Here is a 26,903-nt window from a genome sequence, read left to right as displayed (position 1 = left end):
GAATCGAACCGCCAACCTTCTGATCGGCCAACCGAAGAGGCTCAGTGGTTTAGACCACAGTGTCACCTGCATCCCTAAAAAGAGAGAGCAAGCTGCCCCAGACCATCAGCACAGAAAACAGGGCAACCCACCCACAATTGTCATGAGTGTTCAGCTCCAGCCCTCAACCCAGCAAACAAGGACTTGGGACCCGGCTGAGACCATGTGCCTCAGGGGGGCTGAGGTGCACTTTGGACAGCAGTAAATCACACCCGCCAGGAAGATTCAGGGCCGTACGACCCCAAAGCCAGGCTGCAACCCTCGTATTCAAAAGCAGAAAAGAACTGGCTGAATTAGCCTTTACCTTTAAGCTGGTAGAGTGTCAGACTCTTAATCTCAGGGTCGTAGGTTCGAGCCCCACATTGGGTAAAAAGATTTTTGCCTTGCGGGGGGGGGGGGGGTTGGACTAGTTGGTCCCTTCCAACCCTACAATTCTATGATTCTAAGACGAAACAAACTAACCTCATGAAAGGTGTCCGTTTAAGGCACACATTTCCAACACGATGCAAAAAGCGTACACTGGCAGAGTTTTGTAGTGCAGTGTACCTTGGTTTAAGAACACTCCGGTTTAAGAACGATTTGGTTTACAAACACCGCAAAACCAGAAATAAGTGTCTTGGTTTCAGAACTTTACCTCGGTCTACAAACGGAATCCGAACGGTGGAAGGGCACCGGCAGCGGGAGGCCTCATTAGGGAAAGCGCGCCTGGGTTTAAGAACGTTTTGGTTTAAGAATGGACATCCGGAACGGATTACGTTCGTAAACCGAGGTACCACTGTAAGTGTTTGTTAAAAACAAACCAGATAGGGGAAACTGCAACATCTCCATAGCAGTGAACTGAAATGGACTCTCAATATATTTTCCCAGGACTGGAAGCGGCCCACGGAGGTCGTTTGACCAGCCCATGAGCCGCCCCAGAACCGAGTTACCTGCTCGCACGCTGCGCTAAACTGGTGCAGCGCAGAAATTGCATCTTCGCACATGCAGATGCTGAAAATCGTGTCTGTGCACACACAGACGCCAAAAACCACAGGTGCCTGCGTGCAATCCGGCCCACAGAGGGATCTCCGCGGGACCAATCCGGCCCAGGCAAGATAAACCTTGCTGGCCCCTCCTATACAGCAAGTCACATGGTGATCAGTTCCTTGTAACTGAAGGCTTCATTTTTCTGTCACTCCCTCAGACTTAACTGCTCTTTGGAAAGAGTTCTCTAACATCAGAATAAAGCTGGCATTCAGGAATACAGTGGGGCAACCCTACTCACTAAATCTGCTGCCCCACAGATACATAATCCGTCTTGGACTGGGATGCCTCCAAATCTCCCCAGATGAACCTTTGATTCCATCTGTTCAAAACAAGAGTCTGGCAAAAGCTTTTTGGCATTGCAGTTTCGAGGGGAACAACAGGTATTTCTCATAGTTGCTGCTGCTTTTGACTTGTTAACCAATGTAAACTACTTGGTGGAAATGACCACTATGTCAATTTAGTACATCTAGTACCGTTTGTCTAAAGAGGCTTTTGGTTATCATTCCAAATGAATTCGGTGCCTGCACTGAGAAGCCTGAAGACCTCTGAAGGCAGCCCTGTTTAGGGAAGCTTTTAATGTTTAACAGACCATTGTATTTTAATATTTTGTTGGAAGCCACCCAGAGTGGCTGGGGAAACCCAGCCAGATGGGCGGAGTATAAATTATTTTTATTATTACTACTACTACTACAACAACAGTAAATCTCAAAATTTTTTAAAACCTATCCAAATCTAGCACCCCTCACCCCTCAAGGTGACCTTAAGTCGCCTTCCTTCCTGTGTTAGAAACTCAGATATATAAGCTAGGTGCAGAAAGACTCCTTAAATCAGACATGGCCAAACTTGGCCCTCCAGCTGTTTTGGGACTACAACTCCCATCATCCCTAGCTAACAGGACCAGTGGTCAGGGATTATGGGAATTGTAGTCCCAAAACAGCCAAAACAAGAATGTCAAGTTGCCGTTTTGGGGCCAAATGGCTCAAAAGTCTTATTTTCCAAACGATGGACTGGCTGTGATCGATTCTCAGTTAAATGTCTGGCAAGTTCAGAGGACTGACTTGAGCTAGGTTAAGAGCTTTGAGAACTGAAAAGTCACTTGATCCAGGGACAGCCAACATATAGGCCTATTCCGACCTCTTTTTCTTAGTGGGGACTCTTCCTGCTCAGGCTGCACAGAAAACACATTTTTGGTTCAATAAATTCACCCTGATTGTATAGATAAAATGTCCAGATCCAATGATCCCCAGATGGTGGAGATGTCAGGTGCCCTCCTGGCGCCCAGTCATCTTCAATTGGTCACAAGTGGTTGAAAGCCAGGCGCAAAATGTGCCTGGCTAATTTCGAACACTGCCGCCTTCATCTGTTTGGATTATTCTGATTATTCAGGAGTTAAACATCCCAACATGGATGAGTCCAGGTGTAGCCTCAACACCTTATTCTGTGCAATTTGGGGATAAACAGAGTCCCAAGCCGGAATTAAGATTGCCAGAAGAAATATCAACAACCTCAGATATGCTGATGACACAACCTTGATGGCAGAAAGTGAGGAGGAATTAAAGAACCTCTTAATGAGGGTGAAAGAGGAGAGCGCAAAATAGGGTCTGAAGCTTAACATCAAAAAAACCAAGATCATGGCCACTGGTCCCATCACCTCCTGGCAAATAGAAGGGGAATAAATGGAGGCAGTGAGAGATTTTACTTTCTTGGGCTCCTTGATCACTGCAGATGGTGACAGCAGTCACAAAATTAAAAGACGCCTGCTTCTTGGGAGAAAAGCAATGACAAACCTAGACAGCATCTTAAAAAGCAGAGACATCACCTTGCCGACAAAGGTCCGTATAGTTAAAGCTATGGTTTTCCCAGTAGTGATGTATGGAAGTGAGAGCTGGACCATAAAGAAGGCTGATTGCCGAAGAATTGATGCTTTTGAATTATGGTGCTGGAGGAGATTCTTGAGAGTCCCATGGACTGCAAGAAGATCAAACCTATCCATTCTGAAGGAAATCAGCCCTGAGTGCTCACTGGAAGGACAGATCCTGAAGCTGAGGCTCCAATACTTTGGCCACCTCTAGAGAGGGGAAGACTCCCTGGAAAAGACCCTGATGTTGGGAAAGATTGAGGGCACTAGGAGAAGGGGACGACAGAGGACGAGATGGTTGGACAGTGTTCCCGAAGCCACGAACATGAGTCTGACCAAACTGCGGGAGGCAGTTGAAGACAGGAGTGCCTGACGTGCTCTGGTCCGTGGGGTCACAAAGAGTCGGACATGACTGAACGACTAAACAACAACAACAAAGGCCAAAGACAAAAGGAATAGAGGGGGCCTTTTTCTTGGTTTTTCTGTCATAGCCAAGAAGCCACAGCAGATAGGATGAAGGCCAAGTGTCTAAGTAGCGACCAGAATCCTCAAGTATCATCTTTATTTGGACTTCTAGAGGACTAGGAGGTTCCCAGAGACATTGTGGTGACAATAAAGAAGAACAACAGAGGCTTATGGCACCTTCGGGTGTCTTCTTCAGTTGTGTGTGTCTGTGCACGCTTATACAAAATGAAGAAATGCCAGGTGCACAGTCTGTATACAAGTTAAGAACAGTGACAACTCAAGGCGATAGTACTTGGAGATAACACAATCTTCCTGCCTTTACTGTGCTTACTTAACACTGTAGTGGGAGAGAAAACCTTGGACCTGATTGAGTCCTAAGTAAATAAAATCAAATTTACTGGTAAATTCTAGTTCATCTATTTCAGCCTTTGAAGTCCCGTCCCCCCCAAAGTGGAAAACAGTGTCTTTCAGGTCGGCATCGGAGCGACAGTAAGAGATAGGAATAATTGGCAGCTCTCCAGACGGAAGAATGCAGAAAGTGGAATCCTCGAAGGATCAGTATTTGGGAACCTGTTCTTTTAAACTTGTTCACACATGAACTAGAGTTCGGGGTGAGCTGTGAGGCAGCCAAGTTTGCTGGTGATACGAAATTGCTCGGGGTGGATAAAACAAAAAGGGACCGAGAGGAGCTTCAAAGAGACCTTTCCAAACTGAGCGGACGAGCAGTAAAATTCAGTAAAACACGTGTCTTAATACTGAATATCTTAATTTCACAGATATACTAATGGAGTCTGAACGGGCATTGAGTGAATTCCATGTTGGGAACCATTAGGAAAAGAGCTGAAAATAAAACTGCTGATATTATAACGCTGTTATAAAAATCTACGGTGCTACTGCATTCGGAATACTATGTATGGTTCCAGGCGCCTCAACTCAAAAAGGATATTGCAGACCCTGTCTGCCGAGGAAAAGCTTCAGCATGCATAGCACAGTGAAACAGGATAGATAACTTTTTTCTCCCTCAAGAGGTTGTGATGGCTGGCATGCTGAACACTGGAAGTTGATTTTTTCCTCGCAAAGCAATCAATGGACATCAATAAGAAACGATCCTGTTCAGAAGCCAGTCTTCCAGAGAACTCTGCTTGCTGACCTGAAAGTCGCCGTTCTCCAAGCTTCAAAGGGAGACCACACAGAATTGCTGAACGAGGATTCACGAGGAAAATTTGATTGAATTTATCCAGCACTCAATCTAGTGTTCACACATGATCTAGAGTTCAGGGTGAGCTGTGAGGCAGCCAAGTTTGCTGGCGATACGAAATTGCTCGGGGTGGATAAAACAAAAAAGGGACCTTGCTTGGCAGAGGGTTGGACTGGATGGCCCTTGTGGTCTCTTCCAACTCTATGATTCTATGATTCTAGTGCACGGCTTTGAAAGCATACACCACAATAAATATGTTTGTCTTTCAAGGTGCCACAAGTTGAGTATGCAAGTTCATGTGTCTGCGCGCTTGTAATAAATCAATCTAGCCACACCTCTGAAACTTGTCACATTGCAGAGAAAAGTTCTGCTTCTCTCCCTTTTTTGCTGCAAAATGCAAACGTCTGTAGAAAAGAAACATTCGGGCAAAATAAAGCCCATGTTCTCCTACCGCATACATGTCTCAGTGTAGTCAGGGCCCAGTGAACTGCAACGAGCCCTAGCCACTCTTGGAAGGAGAGGAGCGAAACTTAAACACTAATAAATTTCCAAAATGCCAGCCTCAGCTGTCCTTCCTTTATTTTAACTCAATGCACCAACGGCAGATAATGTTTGGCCTTTCATAATGACCTTAAGCAAACGAAGACATGCGTAAAACGCAACCAACTCCTTCATATTTGTACATTTTATAGGCTAAAATGTGGCACTTCTCAACCTCCAAGCTTGCTTGCCCACCTACTTCTTCCCACATTGGCTACTGGGAGACTGGTTTGGAATGGAATGTTCACAAACACTCTACCTGCTTCAGGGAAGGGTTGTCAGCAGAAGCACTGCAAGCAGATATTGCTGCTTCTGTGAGGGAAGGGGGAAAGTCATTTGGGTTGGGAGAAACCTCGCGCAGAACCTGGAAACAGGAGACCCTATGTCCTTTCGCAAGACCAGAGCAGGGAAGTGGCTCCCAAGCAGGCAGGAAGACTGAACGCCGAGCGGTGGAGTGGGAAGGAGGAGTCCTAGACGGTAGAGAGGAAAAGGGCAAGGTGCCCAGAGTGGTGAAGCAGGATGAAGAACAGGATGAAGAATGGGTGGAGACAGAGGTCTGAAGGAATACTGAGCTGGGGGGAGGAAACGGGGGTGGGGTGGGGTGGCAAGAGCTGAGAAGAAACTCTTCTCAATAGAGAAAGCTGTGTTCTTTCACAGGAATTGGACAGGTAAAATTTTGGAGGGTGGGCGAAAATGAATGGGGGAACCAAGGAGAGAGGGTGGGGAATTGAGGAGCGGGCTGCATGTTACATCCTGATTCATGCTAACCAGCCTGATCTTTAGCTGCCGGATTCTACCTGATTTAATAAATGCAAGAGAGAGCCTTCATTTTAAATAACATTTTGTTCTCACTGAAAGGCCGAGGGATGGAAACAATGTTCAGTAGAGGGTGACTGTTCTACTGAACTCTAAAGGACAGAATCACAGAACTGCAGAGTTGGACGGGACCACGAGGGTCATCTAGTCCAGCACCCTGCAATGCAGGAATCTTTTGCCCAACATGGGACTCGAACCCATCACTCGAGTCTCATGCTCTACCAGCTGAGCCATTCTGAATACATAGGGTTGTTCTACTCAAGAGTGGACCTGTTGAACTTAACATACCAAAGTTATTTATGCCTTCCAGGGCTTTTTTTTCAGCCAGAGCCCACAGGAACTCAGTTCCGGCCACCTCTCAAGGAGGACAAGGAGACAACAAGGGAGGCAGGCTTTCGGGGTGAGATCTTTTTCTAGCCTTCTCCTTTCAAAAGGTCTACTCGGGAGTAGAACTAATATTGGCCAGAGCACGTTCTTAAAATCTTCTGTCCATATAACTTAGGGTGGTACACAGACATTTGAATTTCCCGGAAAACTCAATCAAGCGGAAGGCAGATTTAAATTAGGATTAGAAGAATATTTCAACTTCTTAGGCACAAGTGCAAAAAGTTCTTGTGCGTGGACAAGCAACTTCCTGGGACAGGGGTCAGCAAACTTTTTCAGTGGGGGCCGGTCTACTGTCCCTCAGACCTTGTGGGGGGCCGGACTATACTTTGGAAAAAAAAATATGAACAAATTCCTATGCCCCACAAATAACCCAGAGATGCATTTTAAATAAAAGGACACATTCTGCTCATGTAAAAACACCAGGCAGGCCCCACAAATAACCCAGAGATGCATTTTAAATAAAAGGACACATTCTACTCATGTAAAAACATGCTGATTCCTGGACGGTCTGGGGGCCGGATTTAGAAGGCAATTGGGCCGCATCCGGCCCCCGGGCCTTAGTTTGGGGACCCTGTCCTAGGACTTCTCTAGCTCTGAGTGGGTCTCCAGATCTAGATTGTTTGCTACCTGTTTTTACAGAAAAGCTTTCATAACATTCTCTGCACTTTTTAATTTTATTTTAACTGGGGTAGTGTTTAATTTTTCCATTTTTGGAAACACAATAAAAATCTTCCACCCTTCCTCGCACCTGTTCCAACCACACACACACACACACACATTTCCCAAAGCACTGATGGAGGCAGGAGACTCTGTCTGCCTCATACACCTTTATGGCACATGATCGATTTCGCTGTGCCAAGCAAGTCACATTGAACTCTTCCAAATTAATCCCTCTGGCAAACACAGCCTGCACAGAAGCAGCTGCCAGCCTATTGCCTTCCCTTCCTCTCCACGCCAGCATCAAGTCCTGCAGGGACCAAACCTGATGCAGTGGCAAAGCCCAGGTTGTTGCCATCTCCCAGTCCGTGAGCAAGGAAAGCTGTGCCAACGAAACACCCTCACTCAAAATCATCACAGAACGGCAACAACATTAGTCTCAAAGAGGGATTGGCTTGCGCCTGGCCTCAGCTTTAAAGCCAGCGTCCAAACCTGGGCTCAGCCCTAAAATAAATGTGACGATGCAGGTGAGCCTCAGAGTATATTTCCAATGATGATGGGATTTGAGAACTACACCTCTGGAGGAAGAGAAGGCAAAAACTAAACATTGCTCCCTTTGGCTTGGGCAACACCCCTCCCCTCCCGGCTTCATCACATCTGGAGGGAGAGGGCAAAGTTGGCTTCTCATCTTCCAGAATAGCAACGAAGAGAACGAAAGCAGGCAGACAGCTACATCCCAAGGGTCTGTGACCCAGCAATAGCATCTGCAACTCACCCACCCTCCAGCCAGTAAAGAAACCTGCAATTTCCCTCTGAGATGTATAACAGAAGCCCATACAACCATTTGCTGTGCAGAAGACATGTTGTTATTTTGCGATATCTCCTGCCCTCCTTTTTCATAACCAGCCAAGCAGGCAGATTTTCTTCAAGGGGGGATCTTCTCCATCAACTCATCTGGATCTGAACCCCTCTTCTTAGAAATACACTAATTGGATGCAGTGCCTGTCATTTTCTTATCTCTCTCTCTCTCTCTCTCTCTCTCTCTCTCTCTCTCTCTCTCTCTCTCTCTCTATATATATATATATATATATATATAATTTCGACCCAATCTTGGCGTTCTGTTTCCTGGAATGAATGAACAACCGAAGCAGTGATTCACTTTGGCGACTTTCAAACCCAACAGCTAAGAGCTCTTTTTCCAACATTGAGCAGAATTTTATGTTTTGAAATCACAGCAATGAACTAAGCCCATATAAATCGACGAACCACAACTACCAGACTCCAGAGAAGGGGCATAAAGAAAGAAAATAATGGTGGGACATGACAGCAGGTCCTAAACAGAGCTGTGCCAGCTGACATCAAGAAAGCCAGAAAGATTTAAGGGAGGAAAACTTAAGTCAATGGTGAAGGGGTCTCAAAGCTTCAGACACCCTGACATTCAACACCGTTCACATTCACATTCGCAATGCACAGTCTTTCCCCCCAAATATCCTGGGGACTGCCGTTTGTTAAGGGTGCTGGGAATTGTAGCTCGGAGAAGGGTAAACTGCCGTTCCCAGGGTTGTGCTCTTGTGGGCACCTCTTACCGCAGGTATTTCCTCTCCCTACACTTGGTTGCAGCAGGCGGGAATTCACTCTGCACGCGCTCAGAGGCGCTCTTCTTCCTTCACGCCTCTTCCCCTGCTCCCAGCTGCCAGCAAATCCCAGAGACTAGAAAGTAAAGGCGGCGGCTGAACCAAAACGGGACCCCCACCAAAACGGGACCCCCAACCACCCACCCTCCTCCCCACCGACTGCTGACCAACCTGCAGCTCGCACCAGGCCACCTCGACGGTGGTCTCGGTGTCCAGCCCTTTGTACACGGTCTTGAAGGAGCCGCGTCCGATCTCGATGTCGAACTTGAGGAAGCGGCCGTCGGGGGACGTGGCCACGGCGCGCGTCTCGGCCTCTTCGTTCTCCTCCTGCTCCCAGTGGTCGCGCTCGGTGGGCGGCTGCGACGGCGCGGCCTCGCGGGGGCTCTCGCTGCCCGCGGATCCCGGCGCGGGCGCGGCAGGAGCGCAGGAGGGAGGCGGCGGCAGCGGCGCGCCGGCCGGAGCCACCGCCGTCGCCGCCTGCAGCTCCCGTCGGGGCGCGTCGGCGCCGTCGAAGCCCCTGAGCGCCGCCAGCTCGGCCGAGCTGCGGCGGCTGATCTGGTAGTTGGAGCCGCGGCGGCCGGACAGCCTGCGGCCGCGGAGGCGCACGGCTTGGAGCGCCTCGTCGTCCAAGCCGCAGCCGGCCGGGTCCGCCGCCCCCTCGGGCTGGGCCACGAGCGCTCCGGCGCCCGAGCCCGGATCGGGAGCCCGCAGCATGAGCATCGGACGGTGAGGCGAGCGGAGACACCCGAGACGGAGAAGGAGCGCCTGCTGACTGAGCCCGAGCGCCCAGCGGCCGCTACGTGCGCTCCGGAGACCAGGAGGCGGGAGCCGCGGCACCGCCCCCTCCAGGCACCGTCCTGCGGCCGCCGCCGCCTCCCCGCCTCTCCTTCACCCGCCCTCCGGCGCCTTCCTCCGCCCACCGCCGCCCCTCTTCCAAGGTAGAGACCCGGCACCTCCCCACACTCGCCCGGCGGCGCCCCTCCCCAAGCTGCCCAGTACGCGCCGCCGTCCAACTCCCCACGCGCACCACCCGCCACCCCTCCTGGCTTGGGCGTGGATGCTTCTACTCGCCCATCCTAGACGGGAAATTGGTGGCGGGGCTTCCACGCGAGTTTGGGGGCTGGGCGCGCGGGGGAGGGCTGTTTCTTGCAAGGGAAAGTGCTTGCTGCGCCCCCCCCCAAATGAACCTCCCCCCCAAAAAAATCCAGGGCGCTTTCGTTGGGAAAAGCAAACCCGCCCAAAGCCACCTCTAACCCACAGTCGCCTTTTGCAGACGCTCCAAGTGTCCCTACTTTCCAGGGACAGTCCCAGATTTACAGAAGCCGCCCCAATTTCTGATTTGATCCCCGAATATCCCATTTTCAAACAGGGTGTCTATTTTCATCATCCGAGAAATGTTGGCGGGCATGGAAGTTATGGGGGCCCCCCTAGCCAAAGAGATAAGTAACAAGACAGCCTTTAGAAGACACCTGAAGGCAGCCCTGTATAGGGAAGTTTTCTAATGTTTAATTGTGGTTTTTTTATATGTGTTGGAAGCAGCCCAGCATGGCTGGGGCAATCTAGTCAGCTGGTGGGGTATAAATAAAATAAAAAAATTTTTTATGAATGTTGGAAGGCATTGGAGAGAAACACCACACAGTTAGGATTGTTAATGAACTTACACATTGTTGATACAGGACTCAATTTGGAGGGGGGGGGAACACAACATGTGGTAACATTTATCGCAATAGAATGATGGTGGTTAGTGCTACATTAAAAATGAAAATAGTTCTATACAATATGTTCATTTGGTCATGTGGTATTTACAGATTTTACAAAAACACACAGAGACGTAACACACACACGCACACAAATTTGTTACTTTGCCACTTCAGGGTAAGATGCAGCCATGAAATAAATAATGATAATTAATAAAATAATGTGTTGGAAGCTGCCACTGTGCAGCTTCCAACACATAAAACATTGTTGTGGTTAAAATAAATAGTAATCATTAATAAAATAATGTGTTGGAAGCCGCCACTCTGTGCAGCTTCCAACACATAAAACGTTGTTGTTGTTGCTGCTGTTTAGGATGTCTCTTTTCATCTGAGAAATATTGGAGGGTATGGTAAGTGCTTGCTCTACGTACAAAAAAAAAAACCATTAAAATTCAGGGTGCTTTCTGTGGGAAAAGCAAACCCACACAAAACCTCTTCAAACCCACAGGTGCCTATTGCAGGGAAATGATGAGTGGTCCTTCTTGTGACCATTCATTTCTGGTTTTACAGTATAAGTCATTGCAGAGACTGGGGGGGGCAGCGTTGGGGGGGTTGCAACAGAGGTCCTCTCCTCTGTATTGTGGACTGTGCCTGGCCGCCGTTTTATCTTCAGAGCAAGCAGCACTGAATGGGGTGGTCAGGCAGAGGCAAGGTTAGGGGGCAATGCAGGGCCAGATTTAGGTTTGATGAGGCCCTAAGCTACTGGAGGTAATGGGGCCCTTTGTATGTCCAGCTGTCCTTTGTCAACAAGAAATTTCCACTGTTTTTGTGTTGAATATATGCTATATGGTAATTTATGGACCTAATGGGTATCTAAAGCCATTTGCACTTAACAAAACATGTATTTTATCAAAGTAATTGTTGAACTGAAATACAATTAAGAAGTCAATGCAGAATGTAGGCACCCTATATATAGAAATGAGCAAACCAGTGATATTTTAGGGAGCAGGCTAGCAGCTAGAGCCCATTACTTACATCATAGGAGCCTACACAGCACAAAACACTGTTGGGAAGTGTAGTTTCCCAAGCCAATCTTGGGAAGTGTAGTTTGTTAAGGGTTCTGGAAGGTGTAAACTATTTTTCCCAGGATTCTTGGGGGGTGGGTGGCATTTGCACTTCAAATGTTTGGTGTACATGCATAACTGAGCGGAAGGTTGTACTCAAATCTCCAAAATCACGCTGCAAAATTTGTCTTTGACGAACGCTGGAGAGTGTGATGTAGTATAAAGAAGAGAGTGTTTCTATTTTTTGTTTTTATTTTTGCAATTCAATCTTGATTGGTTTAAAATCAACTCATACACACACAAGCTTTTAATGTTAAATAGATTATTGTATTTTAATATTCTGTTGGAAGCCACCCAGAGTGGCTGGGGAAACCCAGCCAGATGGTCAGGGTAATAATAATAATAATAATAATAATAATAATAATAATAATAATATATTATTATTATTATTATTATTATTGAAAAAGAAAAAGGAAAGAAACAATACATCTCCTACAAACAAAAAGAAATAGAACAATACATAACAATTGCACAAAAATATTCCAGCCATCAACTTCCGACTTCCTTGATATGAGGTCTTTGTTTCCTTAATTACTTGCCTCTATTTTTTCAGTAAACTTTATTAAATCTTGTTTGTGTTCTTTATACCTTTTTCAATTCTGAGAGTTATTCAAAGCATTCTAAAGTTTTTATATGGGGACGCTGTTCTTTTAAATATTGTCTATAGATCTTCCATTCCCTTTTAAACTTTTGGGTCAATCTATCTCTGATCTTTTCCGTTCCATGTATTCAAGCATTTTTACTTGTCACTCCTCTTTTGATGGAATTTCATCTCCTTTATCTTCCACCCCTTGGAAGAGAGTGCTTCTGAGCACGGGCAGAGCGCGCTTCCCTTATTCCGCTGCCTTCATATATCCAGGATTGATAGGTTTCCAGACAGCTTGACCCCCATTCGGAATTGCCTCCATCCTTGTAAGATTGGGATCTTAGAAATCTTCAGCCAGGAACAGGAGTCCCTCAATATTCTTTGGAAATCGGAGGCAGAAGCTGAGTGCCAATACCCTGCTCAAGATCATACAGAAAGCTAAAGAGTGTTGAAATGCTTATTGTTGCGAAGCAAACTAGTCCGAGATACACTTAGCTGGGAGTAAATCCTGCTGGTTTCTGGACTAATGTGCATGGGGTCAAGTTGCAGAGCTCCTAGGAACTTAGGGAGTTGCTAGTTTATACAAACTCATTGGTTGTTTTCTTCGCTGACTGGCAATGGCTTGCCAAGGTTTTGGGCAGGAATCTCTCCTCCCAGCCCACCCTGGAGATGCCAGAGGTTAAATCGTTGACCTTCTACATGCATGGCAAGTGCTCTACCTCTGATCTTCTCACTCCAAATTCCTTGGCAGGAATCTGGGCTCACAAAGCAGATTTCCCCTCACCTCATCAAGAGGGCGACCCTCTTGCTTTTTTCCGCTTCCCCCTGTAGCATGTAGCTTGGATCACTTGCTTGAGTTACTTGTGGCTACTGCCGTGCAATGGGAGGGGGAGGGTCAACCTGGTGTTAAAAGGTATTCATTTCAACTCGTAGGTCTGCCTCCCCATGATGGTATGACTGAGATGATAAAGGTCTAGTTAAGATAATCTTTTATATGCCTGTTGTCTTTGTCCATGGGGTTTTCTTGGCAGGGATACTGGAGTGGCTTGCCAGTTCCTTCTCCAGGTGGATCACGTTTAGTCAAAACTCTCCACTATGACCTGTCCATCTTGGGTGGCCCTGCATGGCATAGCTCATAGCTTCTCTGAGTTATTCAAGCCCCTTGGGCTCCTTGATCACTGCAGATGGTGACAGCAGTCATGAAATTAAAAGACGCTGGTTAAAGCTATGGTTTTCCCAGTAGTGATGTATGGAAGTGAGAGCTGGACCATAAAGAAGGCTGATCGCCGAAGAATTGATGCTTTTGAATTATGGTGCTGGAGGAGACTCTTGAGAAGATCAAACCTATCCATTCTGAAGGAAGAAGATCAAACCTATCCATTCTGAAGGAAATCAGCCCTGAGTGCTCACTGGAAGGACAGATCCTGAAGCTGAGGCTCAAATACTTTGGCCACCTCATGAGAAGAGAAGACTCCCTGGAAAAGACCCTGATGTTGGGAAAGATGGAGGGCACAAGGAGAAGGGGACGACAGAGGACGAGATGGTTGGACAGTGTTCTCGAAGCTACGAACATGAGTTTGACCAAACTGCGGGAGGCAGTGGAAGACAGGAGTGCCTGGCGTGCTATGGTCCATGGGGTCAGGAAGAGTCGGACACGACTAAACGACTAGACAACAACAAGATAATCTTTGAGGTATTTCTCATCACCTTTTAATAAACAATTGTTATTTCTTTTAGCGACCTGGGGAGGCCCCAGGGATAGTTGCAAATTCCTGCATGGCAGTGGGTTAGACTAGATGGCACTCAGAACACCTTCCAACTCTGCAATTGTATGGTTCTCAGTGGCTTGCTTTCCAGCACCACCTCGAGAGACTTCCACCTCTTCTTCTTTCGCTCTTCCAGTTTTTTGGGGGTGTGCCTCCCCTCCACCCCCTCCTTCTGTGCTGATCTGCTGCGCATGTATAATAATATATAATAATAATTTATTATTTATACCCCACCCATCTGGCTGGGTTTCCCCAGCCACGCTGGGCAGCTCCCAATTGAATATTAAAACACAATACAGCATTAAACATTAAAAAACCTCCCTAAACCGGGCTGCATTCGGATGTCTTTTAAAAGTAGGGTAGTTCCTTATTTCCTTGACATCTGATGGGAGGGTGTTCCACAGGGTGGGCCCCACTACCGAGAAGACCCTCTGCCTGGTTCCCTGTAACCTCACTTCTCGCAGGGAGGGAACCGCCAGAAGGCCCTTGGAGCTGGACCTCAGTGTCCGGGCTGAACGATGGGGGTGGAGACCCTCCTTCAGGTATACTGGGCCAAGGCCGTTTAGGGCTGGGGTTAGCAAAAATTTTCAGCAGGGGGCCGGTACACTGTCCCTCAGACCTTGTAGCGGGGGCGGACTATATTTGGGGGGGGGATGAACAAATTTCTGTGCCCCACAAATAACCCATAGATGCATTTTAAATAAAAGGGCACATTCTACTAATGTAAAGACACACTGATTCCTGGACCATCCGCGGGCCGGATTTAGAAGGCAAATGGGCCGGATCCGTCCCCCGGGCCGTAGCTTGCCTACCCATGGTATAGGCCCAGGGCTTTAAAGGTCAGCACCAACACTTTGAATTGTGCTCGGAAACGTACTGGGAGTCAATGCAGGTCTCTCAGGACTGATGTTATATGTAAACTTTGCGTTGCACAGTGTTCCGGATCGCGCTTTCTTGGCCTGAGAAGTGGGAGGCTGGAGAGCGAGCAGCCTCTGGCAAAAATGAATCAGAAATCAGGTAGACCAAAGATTTAATAAGGAATGTGTGGAATTTATAATTTACCTTAAAAACCATGTAAACAAGTTAAAATTGTTGGTAGGATTGGAATAACACTTGTAGTTTAATGGTGAATTTTGGATATACTGTAATGATGTAAAAGATTTGGATTATTATAAAAGATGCAGGAGAAAAGAATTAACAAAGGGACCTACAAAGGGGAGGAGGGAAGTCCAGGAGATTCTTTGGAATCTTGCTTTTATGTTGTTGTATGTTGGATATGTGATTGTAAAAATTTAATTTAAAAAACCAAATAAATAAATTTATTATTAGAGAGAGAGAGAGAGAGCAGCCGCAAGAGTGTATTGAGAAGGTAGACCAGAATCTTCTTCCAGCATTCAGTGATTCCAGCAAAAAAAAAGAGGCCAACTTCACACAAAGCAGGAAGGAGGAGATAAAAGGCCAGGCTAGACAGGACACCATTCACACAAGCAGCAATTCAATCATAGAACCATAGAATCGGAAGGGAACACCAAAGGTCATCTAGTCCAACCCCCTGCAATGCAGGAACCTTTTGCCCAAAGTGGGGCTTGAACCCATGACCCTCATGCTCTACCAACTATGTATGGGGTTTTTTGTTTTGTTTTAAAGCAAATAATAGGTGCAGGGCATCTGAATTGAATTGAGACACTGGGAGCGGGAGATTTAGCCTTTTGGGACCCTTCTGCATTCCAGATCCAGAAAGGGGAGGTGGAGCCGCTGATTTTGATCTGCATTTGAGGGGAAGCTCTATCCCGGATGAGAATGGGAGCTTTTCTTCCAAAGCAAAGGAGCAAAAACCCTCCCCATCTAGACCAGGACTGCAGCAGGAGGCAAAGGGTTAATGCTCCCTGCCACCACTCCCATCAGGGTCCCAGTCTGAGCTGGCGGCTCCTCAAACTGCCAGTTACATCAAGCACATACTGTACAAGACAACCACCCATGGAAGTTCTTAATTGTGTGGATCCAGGAACCTTAGCCTGACCCAGCCAATGACCTTGGTAAAGTTATGGAGCTTTAAGAAGACATGAGTGCTTAACGGTCCACCTCCTTCTGGGATGTGGCCAGGTCTCTGCTGGGAGAGCTGCTCTCTCAGGCTCAGGAGGGGCAGGCAGAGGAATTTGGCTGGGCAGGAGAACATCAAAGACATGGAAAGGTTCACAAACAGGGAGGAGCAAAAAAAAAGGGTATGTCTGCCACAGAGAAAGAGACAAAGCGGGGGGGGGGGGGAGAGAGAGAACAATTTTATAGATACAGTGGTGCCTCGCTAGATGAATGCCCTGCTAGACGAATTTTTCGCTAGACGAATGGGTTTTGCGATCGGAGGTTGCCTCGCAAGACGAATTCATTTTGTGAAAAATTCATCTAGCGAATCACGGTTTCCCATAGGAATGCATTGAAATTATGCGTTCCTAGGGGCAAATTAATGTGTTCCTATGGGCAATTTTTTTTAAAAAAAATCCAATGCGTTCCTATGGGATTCGCTAGACGAATTTTTCGCAAAGCGAATTGACTCACAGAACGAATTAAATTTGTCTTGCGAGGCACCACTGTAGATGATAGATAGATAGATAGATAGATAGATAGATAGATAGATAGAGATATATTCTGAAATGAGAAGCCAGAAGATTTCCTGTGTGAAAACACTAGGAAGAAATACAGACATTTGATGGGGTTCCCTATTTGATTTATTATTATGTTTGTATCTCATCTTCAAGGCATTCTGAAGGTTTCTCCCTGCTTCACTCTCCCACCATTTTATCCTCCCAACACCCTTGCGAGGTAGGCTATGCTGAGAGACTATGGCTGGTTCTAGGTCACCCAGTGAGCTGCATTCATGGCTGAGTGGAGGATTTGAACTCTGGTTTCCCGGGTTCTGGTCTAGCCGCTATACTACACCAGTGTTTCGGTCTTACTCCAAATAATTATTTTCATTCTTCTCTTTGGGGAGGGTTTTAGTTTAACGGATGGGACAAGTGTAAGGTGGTGGGATTGGAAGTGTGGACCCAAGAGACTTAAAATGTGGAAACCAGAAGCAGATCTGTTAGAGCCACCAGCTTTAAGCTAGAAGAAACCAACCAAAGGGTGAAAGATTCCTGCATTGCAGGGGCCGGACTCTTGGGGTAAAACATTAAAAACTTCCTGATATGGGAATGCATTTAGATCATACCTGCCAAGTTTCGGCCTGAGAAATAAGGGATGGACCGGAAGTAGCAGACCGGAAGTAGTGCTGCCGCCATTTTGGAACTGGGCGGTGCATGCTCAGAAGCGACTTTTGATGCTGCTCTGCCCTGTTCCAAAATGGCCACCGCACCAGAAGTCGTGCTGCAGCCATTTTGGAACTGGGCAAAGCAGCATCAAAAGTCGCTTCTGAGCATGCTCCGCCCAGTTCCAAAATGGCCACCGCGCCAGAATAAACTGGGAAAAAACAAAAAAAAATCCGTTTTTTTCGGCTGGGAACAGCTGGAAAAACGGGTTTCCCGGGGAATACGGGAGACTTGGCAGCTATGCTTCAGATGTCTTCTAAATGTTATGCAGTTCTTAAACTCCTTGACATATGATGGGAGGGCATTCCATAGGGAATGTGCCATTACTGAGAAGGCTCTCTGCCTGGTTCCCTGTTACCTCACTTCTCACAGTGAGGGAACTGCCAGAAGGCCCTCAGAGCTGGACTTCAGTGTCCAGGCAGAACAATGGGGGTGGAGACGCTCCTTCAGGTATACTGGATCAAGGCCATTTAGGGCTTTAAAGGTCAGCACCAACCCTTTGAACTGTGCTCGGAAATGTACTGGGAGCCAGTGTAGATCTTTTAGGGCTGCTGTTATATGGTTCTGGCGGCCACTCCCTGTCACTAGTCTGGCAGTTAGTTGTAGTTTCCAGGTCACCTTCAAAGATAGCCCCAGGTAGAGCGCATTGCAGTAGTCAAAGTGGGAGATAACCAGAGCATGCACCACTCTGGCGAGACAGTCCACAGCTAGGTAAGGTCTCAGCCTGTGTACCCGATGGAGCTGGTAGACAGCTGCCCTGGACACAGAATTGACCTGCGCCTCCATGGACAGCTGTGAGTCCAAAACGACCCCCAGGTTGTGCTCCTGGCCCTTCAGGGGCACAGTTACTCCAGTGTCCGGGCTGAATGATGGGGGTGAAGACGCTCCTTCAATTATACAGGCCAAGGCCATTTAGGGCTTATAATGGTCAGGGCCAACACCTTTAATTGTGCTTGGAAATGTACTGGGAGCCAGTGTAGATCTTTTAGGGCTGGTGTTATATGGTTCCGGCGGCCACTCCCAATCACTAGTCTGGCAGCCGTGTTCTGAATTACTTGTGGTTTCCGAGTCACCTTCAAAGGTAGCCCCATGTCAAGCACATTGCAGTAGTCCAAGCGAGAGATAAACCACAGCATGTACCACCCTTGCGAGACAGTGATCAGACAGGTAGGGTCTCCGTCGCCATACCAAATGGAGCTTCCCTGGCCCTCCCCCAGATAACCAGCGCATGTTTAAGTAGTTTTCCTGCCCTGAATCTTCCAAAAGTGTACTAGGGTTATGAGAGACGGAGGGAAAACTTTCCCCCACCCGCCTCTCCATGCCAGGCATGCTTTGACAAACTTCTATCGTGCAAACAAAAAGTCACAAATGTTGCAGAACCTTTCCTCATGGAGGAAACCAAGCCAATCCCTATCGAGCTCTGCTATCTGGTCTTGTTTTAATTTCCATTTGCCTTGGTAAGGAATGACGCACGTAAGGCAAAAAAAAATACACAGAGGTGCCCGGTCCAACCATGATCACGGGTTTCCGGAGAGCATTGAGGCGGCAGGTGCTGTTCATGAACCAGGAGGTGTTCGCCAGCCCTCTTTGCACCTTCACGAGTCCTTGCTGGTTCCAAACAAAGAAGTTAGGGGCCCGCCTCGTAAGACTGGCGCTAATCCCTTTTGGCCCGAGGATAGGCAACAAGAGGCTTTTTTGTCTCCGTGGGTAGTTTTCCTCAGTTTGTTTAAACTCCTCTGTGAAACTATTTACACAAAATATACGGCGACTATGGCTGCGATTAATTCCCTTTCTTCCCCCTGAGGTCAGTTTGTTTCTATTCCGCCCGCAACTCACCGCTGCAAGAAACCGCTGTCCCTTAATCCCAAAATGCATGTGAGGCTGGCTCTGTTTTGTAGCATAGAAGTAAATGCCCTCTGTTCGTGTTCAGAGGAACACTCGTCTCGACTCGGATGCTTGAGAACTGAGCCCTGGGACTGACAACTGGTTCTGGTTCAAATTAAGCCTTGAAAAAGAATCCCTTTGAAATTTGAAAAAAAATATATGACACATATTCAAAGGCGCTTTTGCCAGAAGCCTTTTTACTCGGAATAACAAGACAAGAATTACCAAAGAAAGACATTAATTTTTTTCTGTATGCCACGGCAGCAGCTACTAGGATTGTATTGGCAAAGAATTGGAAAACTGAAGATTTACCTACGGCGGACGACCGGCAGATAAAGCTGATAAGAGTTTATGGAACTGTCTGAACTGACTGGGAGACTCCGAGACCGGGGAGAGGAGACGGTGGAAGAAGACTGGAAGAAGTTTAAGATATATTTGGAGAAAAATTATAAGGTTATAGAAGGACAATAAGGGAGGGGGAAGTATAAAGAGGCTGAGGAGGCGAGAAGTTAAATAAAGGAGGGAAATGATTGTATGTGAAATAGTTATTATAGATTTCAGATTCTAAGGAGATTTTTAACTATTTTATGTGTGTGTCTAAAAATAGGACTGGAATAATGTATGTAATGAGTGAATTAGAATGAAGAATGGAGGAATGAATCAGAGAGTGCCACATTAGTTATAAATAGAAACGTGGGGGGGGGGGAGGAAGTCAATAGTGTAAAGGAACTACAGGGGAGCAACATTTGGCTAAGAGGTATTATATTGTTAAAGTATGAGAATTTGTTTCCCCAAATGTGTATAAGTTTTGATGTACCTTATTTTTCTTTTTTTACTTTGTGTTTAACTGTTTTTTCTTTGTATTTTTCTTTTTTCTTTTTTCTATGTAACGGTTAGAAAACTAATACAAATATTTAAAAATAAAATAAAATTCAAAGGCGCCTTTGCTCTCAGCTCAAACAGGATTTCTACTACGATGCTGCATTTTAGGTTCATTGAACCACCCAGCCTTGAAATGTTAGTGCAAGCTTTGAGGAAGAGTCCTGTGTGACTTTGAAGCCTGCAGCAATCCCAGAAGAGCAGTCATGTTAGCTGCTCTAGCAAAAAAACACACCCTGATTATGCCTTCAGTGTATGTTAGTCTGTGTAGACACTGTACATTTAAAACATGTACAGTACCTGAGAATCCTGCAGACTGTAATTGACCCATCACTGAGCTTCAGTTCCCAGCACCCTTAGGCGTCACTTGAACAAACACTCAGCCATAATCAACAGATCCTCCTTGCTATGGCAAGTCAATGAGGTGATAACGAGCCTTTCAAATTTGTTTGTGACAGATCGACTTTGCAACCTCCACATAGTTTAGACTATAACTCCCATCAGCTCCAGCCAGCATGGGCAACCTTAAGAGATGAGAGGAGTTGCAGTCCAGAACATCTTGTGCACACTCAGTTGGGTGCAGCTGGCACAGAGGAAGGCAGAGAATGAGGAAAGAGAATCAAGCAGAGAACCTGGGCTTTTCTTTTATGAGTTTCCTCGTTCACATCAGCTGCTTCTTTGTGAGACTGTTTGCACTTCTAATTGAAAACGAAAGGTTGCATTGCAGCTGGCCGAAGCGCTCGCTGTGTTTCCCAAGTTGAACCTATGCAACCAGAGATGGAAAGCCAGTGTTTCGTAACAAGACCCAGGAGACCAGGGTTCGAATCCCAACTCAGCCATGAAGCTCACTGGGCCAGTCTTTGCCTCTCAGCCTAAACTACACCACGGGGTTGTTGGGAGGGTAAAATAGAGAATGCAGGGACCAACAAAACATAGCTCTCCCGTATCGGCCTCTGCAGCCACAGCAGGCGCTGAAATTCTCCAGCGGTTTGACTTCACCTGCAAAAGCACGATCCAAGGCAGGCAGAAGCAACACTGAGTTCAGTGGAGCGTTTTTTCCATGAAACGATGCAGCAGATAGCAGTTGTTGTTGTTTAGTCGTTTAGTCGTGTCCGACTCTTCGTGACCCCATGGACCATAGCACGCCAGGCACTCCTGTCTTGCACTGCCTCCCGCAGTTTGGTCAAACTCATGTTCGTAGCTTCAAGAACACTGTCCAACCATCTTGTCCTCTGTCGTCCCCTTCTCCTAGTGCCCTCCATCTTTCCCAGCATCAGGGTCTTTTCCAAGGATTCTTCTCTTCTCATGAGGTGGCCAAAGTATTGGAGCCTCAGCTTCACGATCTGTCCTTCCAGGGAGCACTCAGGGCTGATTTCCTTCAGAATGGATAGGTTTGATCTTCTTCCTTCAGAATGGATAGGTTTGATCTTCTTCCTTCAGAATGGATAGGTTTGATCTTCTCAAGAGTCTCCTCCAGCACCATAATTCAAAAGCATCAATTCTTCGGCGATCAGCCTTCTATATGGTCCAGCTCTCACTTCCATACATCACTACAGGGAAAACCATAGCTTTAACTATACGGACCTTTGTCGGCAAGGTGATGTCTCTGCTTTTTAAGATGCTGTCTAGGTTTGTCATTGCTTTTCTCCCAAGAAGCAGGCGTCTTTTAATTTCGTGACTGCTGTCACCATCTGCAGTGATCAAGGAGCCCAAGAAAGTAAAATCTCTCACTGCCTCCATTTCTTCCCCTTCTATTTGCCAGGAGGTGATGGGACCAGTGGCCATGATCTTGGTTTTTTCGATGTTGAGCTTCAGACCATATTTTGCGCTCTCCTCTTTCACCCTCATTAAAAGGTTCTTTAATTCCTCCTCGCTTTCTGCCATCAAGGCTGTGTCATCTGCATATCTGAGGTTGTTGATATTTCTTCCGGCAATCTTAATTCCGGCTTGGGATTCATCTAGTCCAGCCTTTCGCATGATGAATTCTGCATATAAGTTAAATAAGCAGGGAGACAATATACAACAATATACAACCTACGTTATATATATTGTCTCCCTGCTTATATATATATATATATAGATAGCAGTTATCCAGATGCATATAAATTGGGTGCTGTGCTATGTGCTGGCACTCTCTTGGAGAGGGTGTTTGTGTAGGACCAGACAACTGACTGCGTTTTGGCCTCTTCTTGGACACCTGGCTAAAGGGACAGTCTTGCTGAGCTCCTGCACTTCACAATGCACAACCACGCTCCTGCTCTCAGCTCTTTTTACTTAGACCTACTGGACCTTCTGATATTTTCCTAAGAAAACCCTTGTTGGTCCAGACCAGAGGCCAACATTTCACAGTGGCCAAACCAGGCGCCTATAGGACTCCCAAGGAGTGCGTTTCAAGGATCTATGAATTGTCCCGTCAGTGCTTTATATCCCCCCTCTGGTCACAGATTCCCCTTCCTTTCCTTTCTATGGCTCACCAGGGAGTCGGCTGGTGAGACCAGAAGAGGAAGAAGATTTCCCTGCCCAAATAATTGCTTGCCCATAGCTACAGCTTTCAAGAAATACTGGTGATCTGGCTATTTATGAGCTGTAGATCTGCAACACAAACAGACAAGGGCCTTTGTAAGAGTGGGGGAAAGCAGCAAAGAGAACTTCGCACCCTTACCTGTCTCCCTTGCTAGGTGGGGCTGTCCAGTTTCCAGGTGGGGCTTTCGAAAAAAGAATGGGAAAACCAGCAGTTTCCTCATAAACCTCATACAGATGACTCATAAACCAACTGTAATTGTCTGTTGCCCTCCTGCCAAGCTCAAAAGTCAGTCGATTGGATTCAGAGGCTAGGGCTCCAGTCCTCGCCCCACTTACCTGGGAGTTAGTCCCATTGAACTCCGCAGGACTTACTTCTGAGTAGACATGGTTAGGATTGCCCTGCGAGTCAGGCTCATTTGAATCAATGGGGTTGAAGTTAGCCACTGTGACAAAAAGTCCCAATGATTTCAGTGGGTCTGTTCTATGCATGGTGTGGTCTGAAACCCTAAGCTCATTGACCTGGGTGCAAGCCCCACCAAAGTCAATTGGACTTTTCAGCAGGCATGGCAAGTCTTGATCCACACCTGTGTGTAGTTAAGAATCTCTGAATAGCGAGCATCAAATATGTTTAACTTGAATATGATCCGCTTAAAAAAAATCAGAAGGTTTTTCTCATTTGTTCTGAGTGCTTTCCTTAAAAATAGACTTTCTTTACATTACTGTATGGTCCCTTTAAGCAGTGTAGGTTTTTGCACATGCTATATCTTTAAAGTAGATTCAAAACACTTTAATTTCCTCAAAGAATTCTGGGTCATTGCAGATTAGCTCCTCACCTACTGAAAATTCCCAGTAACCTTTTTACCTTTGGATGAGCTTTAAAGTTACAGTGTGGAGCCACCTGCCTAGTTGCCCAAAAGGTGGGGGTGTGAATGTTTGGGTGGTATTTACTCAGAGGAGACCCCCTGAAACTAATGGACCTAACTTAGGGTATGTTCACATCATACCCTCCACCATTTCCACAATGAAAATAGAGAAGTCCTATTCAATAATATTAATATTATTTATATCCCACAGACCTTACTGGGTTGACCCAGCCACTCTAGGTAGCTTCCAACATACAGTATATAAAAACATAATAAAACATTAAACAATTTAAAAAATCCCTATACAGGGCTGCCTTCGGATGTCTTCTAAAAGTTGTATAGTTACTTATCTCCTTGGCTCAGGGTTGCAATACTCCATGCCCTCCAACATTTCTCCGATGAAAAGAAGGACACCCTGAGGAAAAGCGGGACATTCCGGGATCAAATCAGAAACGGTGATGGCTTCTGTGAATCCGGGATTGTGCCTGGAAAATGGGGACAATTGTAGGGTCTGTCACAGGAGTGGCTCAAAGCACAGTGAGGCCGTTTCCCTCCACTGCTTTTCAACTCACATTCGCACAGTTTTGTACACATCCACGAAGCTGCCGTCTGCTCATGTGCGGTTTTCTGCGCATGCGTGACAGCTGTCTCAAATGGACGCATTGCTTTTAAATGCAGGTGAACAAGGCTTACGTTTTCTAGCAGACCAGCTCCAAAACTACAGCTTGGCTGGGCAGGGCAGGCAGATTTAAAGACGCCAAATGCAGCAATGACTTCTGGGAACAGGGGGGGGGTCTTGCTTTCTCCATGTGGCTCGTGTTGATCTAAAAAGTAGACCCCCTCCCCTCCCCTCCCCAGATTTTTAGATAAACTGGTAAGCACATGTTTAAGAAACATGCACAGTCTAGTACGGCTCAGAAGAGGTCCTCCGCTGCCAGAAACCCAGAGAAATATAAGGATGATAGTAATCTTTTTTATATATAAAAAAAACCAACAACACAACACTCTGGAAATGTTGAGTGAGCAGAATTAGATGGGAACGTTTGTCGCTGTCAGCCACTGATTCTTTTAAAAACCAGAGACTATATTCCAAAAAGGAAGCTCTCTTTCTTTGAATGGAAGTGTCTCACAATAAAAATAACCTTTTTCTTCTGGAACAAAAGGCCCCTCTCAAGAGGGGGAATGTGCGCTCCAGATGGAGACAGCCCTGGCAGACTATCATTTATTTTGTATCTATTTTTCGATAATGGTATACACAAGAGAGAGAAAGTATTCTGGCAGTGAACAGAAGGAAACCAAACAGCACTGCATTCAGGAAATAAGTACAAAATGCCTGTCACATTCAGCTTTGAGGCAGTAGGGCGGGCAAGCATGCGTTTTGGACCACAAAACTGAACACAGCCCACCCGGCATCTTTGGCGGTACTTGAGTTGACAACCATATTGGTTTCCCATTATGGGGAACCAGGCCACACAGTGATATGTGGCATGTGAGGTGCTCAGCTTGGTGGGTGGTCATATTTAAAAAATGCTGTGAAAATGCTTTTTTTAAAAAAACGTTTTGGAAAATATGTTGAATTTGGCATAGCTCACTGTCGCCATCTAGTGTCACATTTGTATATTGCACTTTACAACACGTTCTAGACATGTTGGTCTGCCATCGTTGAAACAAAATAAAAAAATTCCTTCCAGTAGCACCTTAGAGACCAACTAAGTTTGTCATTGGTATGAGCTTTCGTGTGCATCTAAAGAAGTGTGCATGCACATGAAAGCTCATACCAATAACAAACTTAGTTGGTCTATAAGGTGCTGCTACTGGAAGGAATTTTTTAATTTTGTTTTGCCCATCATGGGACTCGAACCCATGACCCTGAGATTAAGAGTCTACGGACTGTGCTCTTTCACCCCTTGCATCTTGGATTAGGAGGCGAGGCTCTAGGTAAGACAGTGTGGCTTTGAGGCGGGGAGTTTTCTCAAACATTTTTGCCCTTTCTGAAAGGTGGGGACAATACCTCTGGAAAGCCTGCTTTGTAAAAGACAATGGACAATGGGTCGAGCAGAGATTTTGTGGCTTCTTAGGGCATGACAATAGGAACAAAACACCCCGCTGAACTTTACATTCTGCATGTTTGGGAGCTAAGCTTCTATTCATTGGAAGCTACAAATTTAGTTGTTTATCTTTGAAAACACTTTAAAGAGCTATGCTCACGCTTCAGATGAGGGCTTCAAAAGCTCACATGCTTAGAACTCATTAACACTGGCAGAGCCCAACGGAACCCTGAGCCATTAAAGACTTCTCCAGTTGACGAATAGATGTTCATTGAAGGACATCAGCGCTGGCGGCAGCAGCAAGGAGACTTCACTGAAAGACACCCCTTGCTTACTGTCACCACTGCAGTGTTCCATCGAGGAAGTGCTTTCCGTTCACAGAGGGCAAACAGGTGTCAAATGGGTACACACCTGATCAAGAGGAGCCCAAAGGAGAGGCTGGATGGCCACCTGCCATGTATGATCTAGTTGAGATTCCTGCATTGCAGGGGGTTGGACTAGAGGACCCTCGGGGGTCCCTTTCAGCTCTACAATTCTACGATTCTATTGTATGGAAATCTCTGCTCCACAGTCCGGATTGGCCTGACTAAACGGGATTCTGGAGAGCTGTGATCAGATCTCCTGTCTCTGCATTGTAGCAAATAGCAGCTGGGGGGGGGGGGGAGAGAGATATGGACCTGACCATGGCCAGGACAGGGAGGCTTTAACCCTAGAGACAGGGAACCTGTAACACTCCAGATGTTGATTTACTACAACTCCCATCATCCCTGACCCTTGGCCATGCTGGCTGGGGATGATGGGAGTTGGGAACCCAGCAATGTCTGGAGAGCCACGGGTACCCCACCTTCGCATTAGGGGAAAGCAAATAGCAGTTGTGGGGAAATAATGCTGAAAAAACAGTACGGGGAGGAAGAATTTGAACCCTCCTCCAGCGCCATGGTCCCAGTCCAAATCGCCTCCCCAGCAGCTGCTACTGGTGAAAATACGAAGAGACTGGGAATCTGGTCATGGATCGCCAATGTTTTGCTTTGAATTCCTTCAGGAACAGCTGCCTTCATCTATTTTGTATTTCTGTATGCCTCTCTCTCTCTCTCTCTCTCTCTCTCTCTCTCTCTCTCTCTCTCTCTCTCTCTCTCTCTCTCTTCCCTTCCTCTTAGAGAGGATGCCAGAAGCCCAAAGGCAGCAGAAAAACAGGTTCCCCTCTCCTCATTCTGTTCCTGATGCTATTCAAGCGATCAAACCGCAAAACCGAACAGGAGCAGATCTGTTTGAAGTGCAAAGGCAGCCTGGAGGCAACCAGCCCAGCCCAGCCCAACCCCATGGGAGGTGAGAGGGCCTCTTTGGCGGCTCAGATGGGGTGCTGGAATGATGGCGTCGTCAGGTGGGATGAACACTTGTCTCCTCTCTCCCTGGAGAAGACCTGGTGGTCACCATGGCTGATGAGATACCTCCTGGGCCTAAATTTGAGCTCAGGCCTGGAACTACCTTCCAACCGCAAGGTCTTAGAAGATGTGGATTGAGGGGAAAGATGAGGACGTTTGACACCATGTGAAGAACACCTTTCCTTCATGTCAAATTAAGGCTGCAGACACACACTAACCCATTTGTAAC

At 46.7% G+C, this 26,903-nt stretch overlaps 1 protein-coding gene across 3 annotated transcripts in view; it reads right to left on the bottom strand.

The window, feature by feature from the left end:
- The window catches only part of WNK4 (WNK lysine deficient protein kinase 4), a 76,197-nt gene extending 52,041 nt beyond the window's left edge, over nt 1-24,156 (bottom strand). The window contains exon 1 of one of the 3 annotated variants that reach the window (XM_060282272.1): nt 23,938-24,156. In XM_060282272.1, coding sequence (XP_060138255.1) covers nt 23,938-24,141 — 204 coding nt within the window. In that variant the 5' untranslated portion in view covers nt 24,142-24,156. Of the gene's footprint in view, nt 1-1,303; nt 2,732-8,791; nt 9,515-23,937 lie in introns of those variants that run through there. The other 2 variants (XM_035135485.2, XM_060282273.1) reach the window with 2 other exon arrangements.
- Nucleotides 24,157-26,903: the final 2,747 nt, after the last annotated feature.

This window comes from Zootoca vivipara, chromosome 13, assembly GCF_963506605.1.
Source record: "Zootoca vivipara chromosome 13, rZooViv1.1, whole genome shotgun sequence".
NCBI classification, from domain to species: Eukaryota; Metazoa; Chordata; class Lepidosauria; order Squamata; family Lacertidae; genus Zootoca; species Zootoca vivipara.
This window is presented reverse-complemented; position numbering and strand designations above follow the sequence as displayed.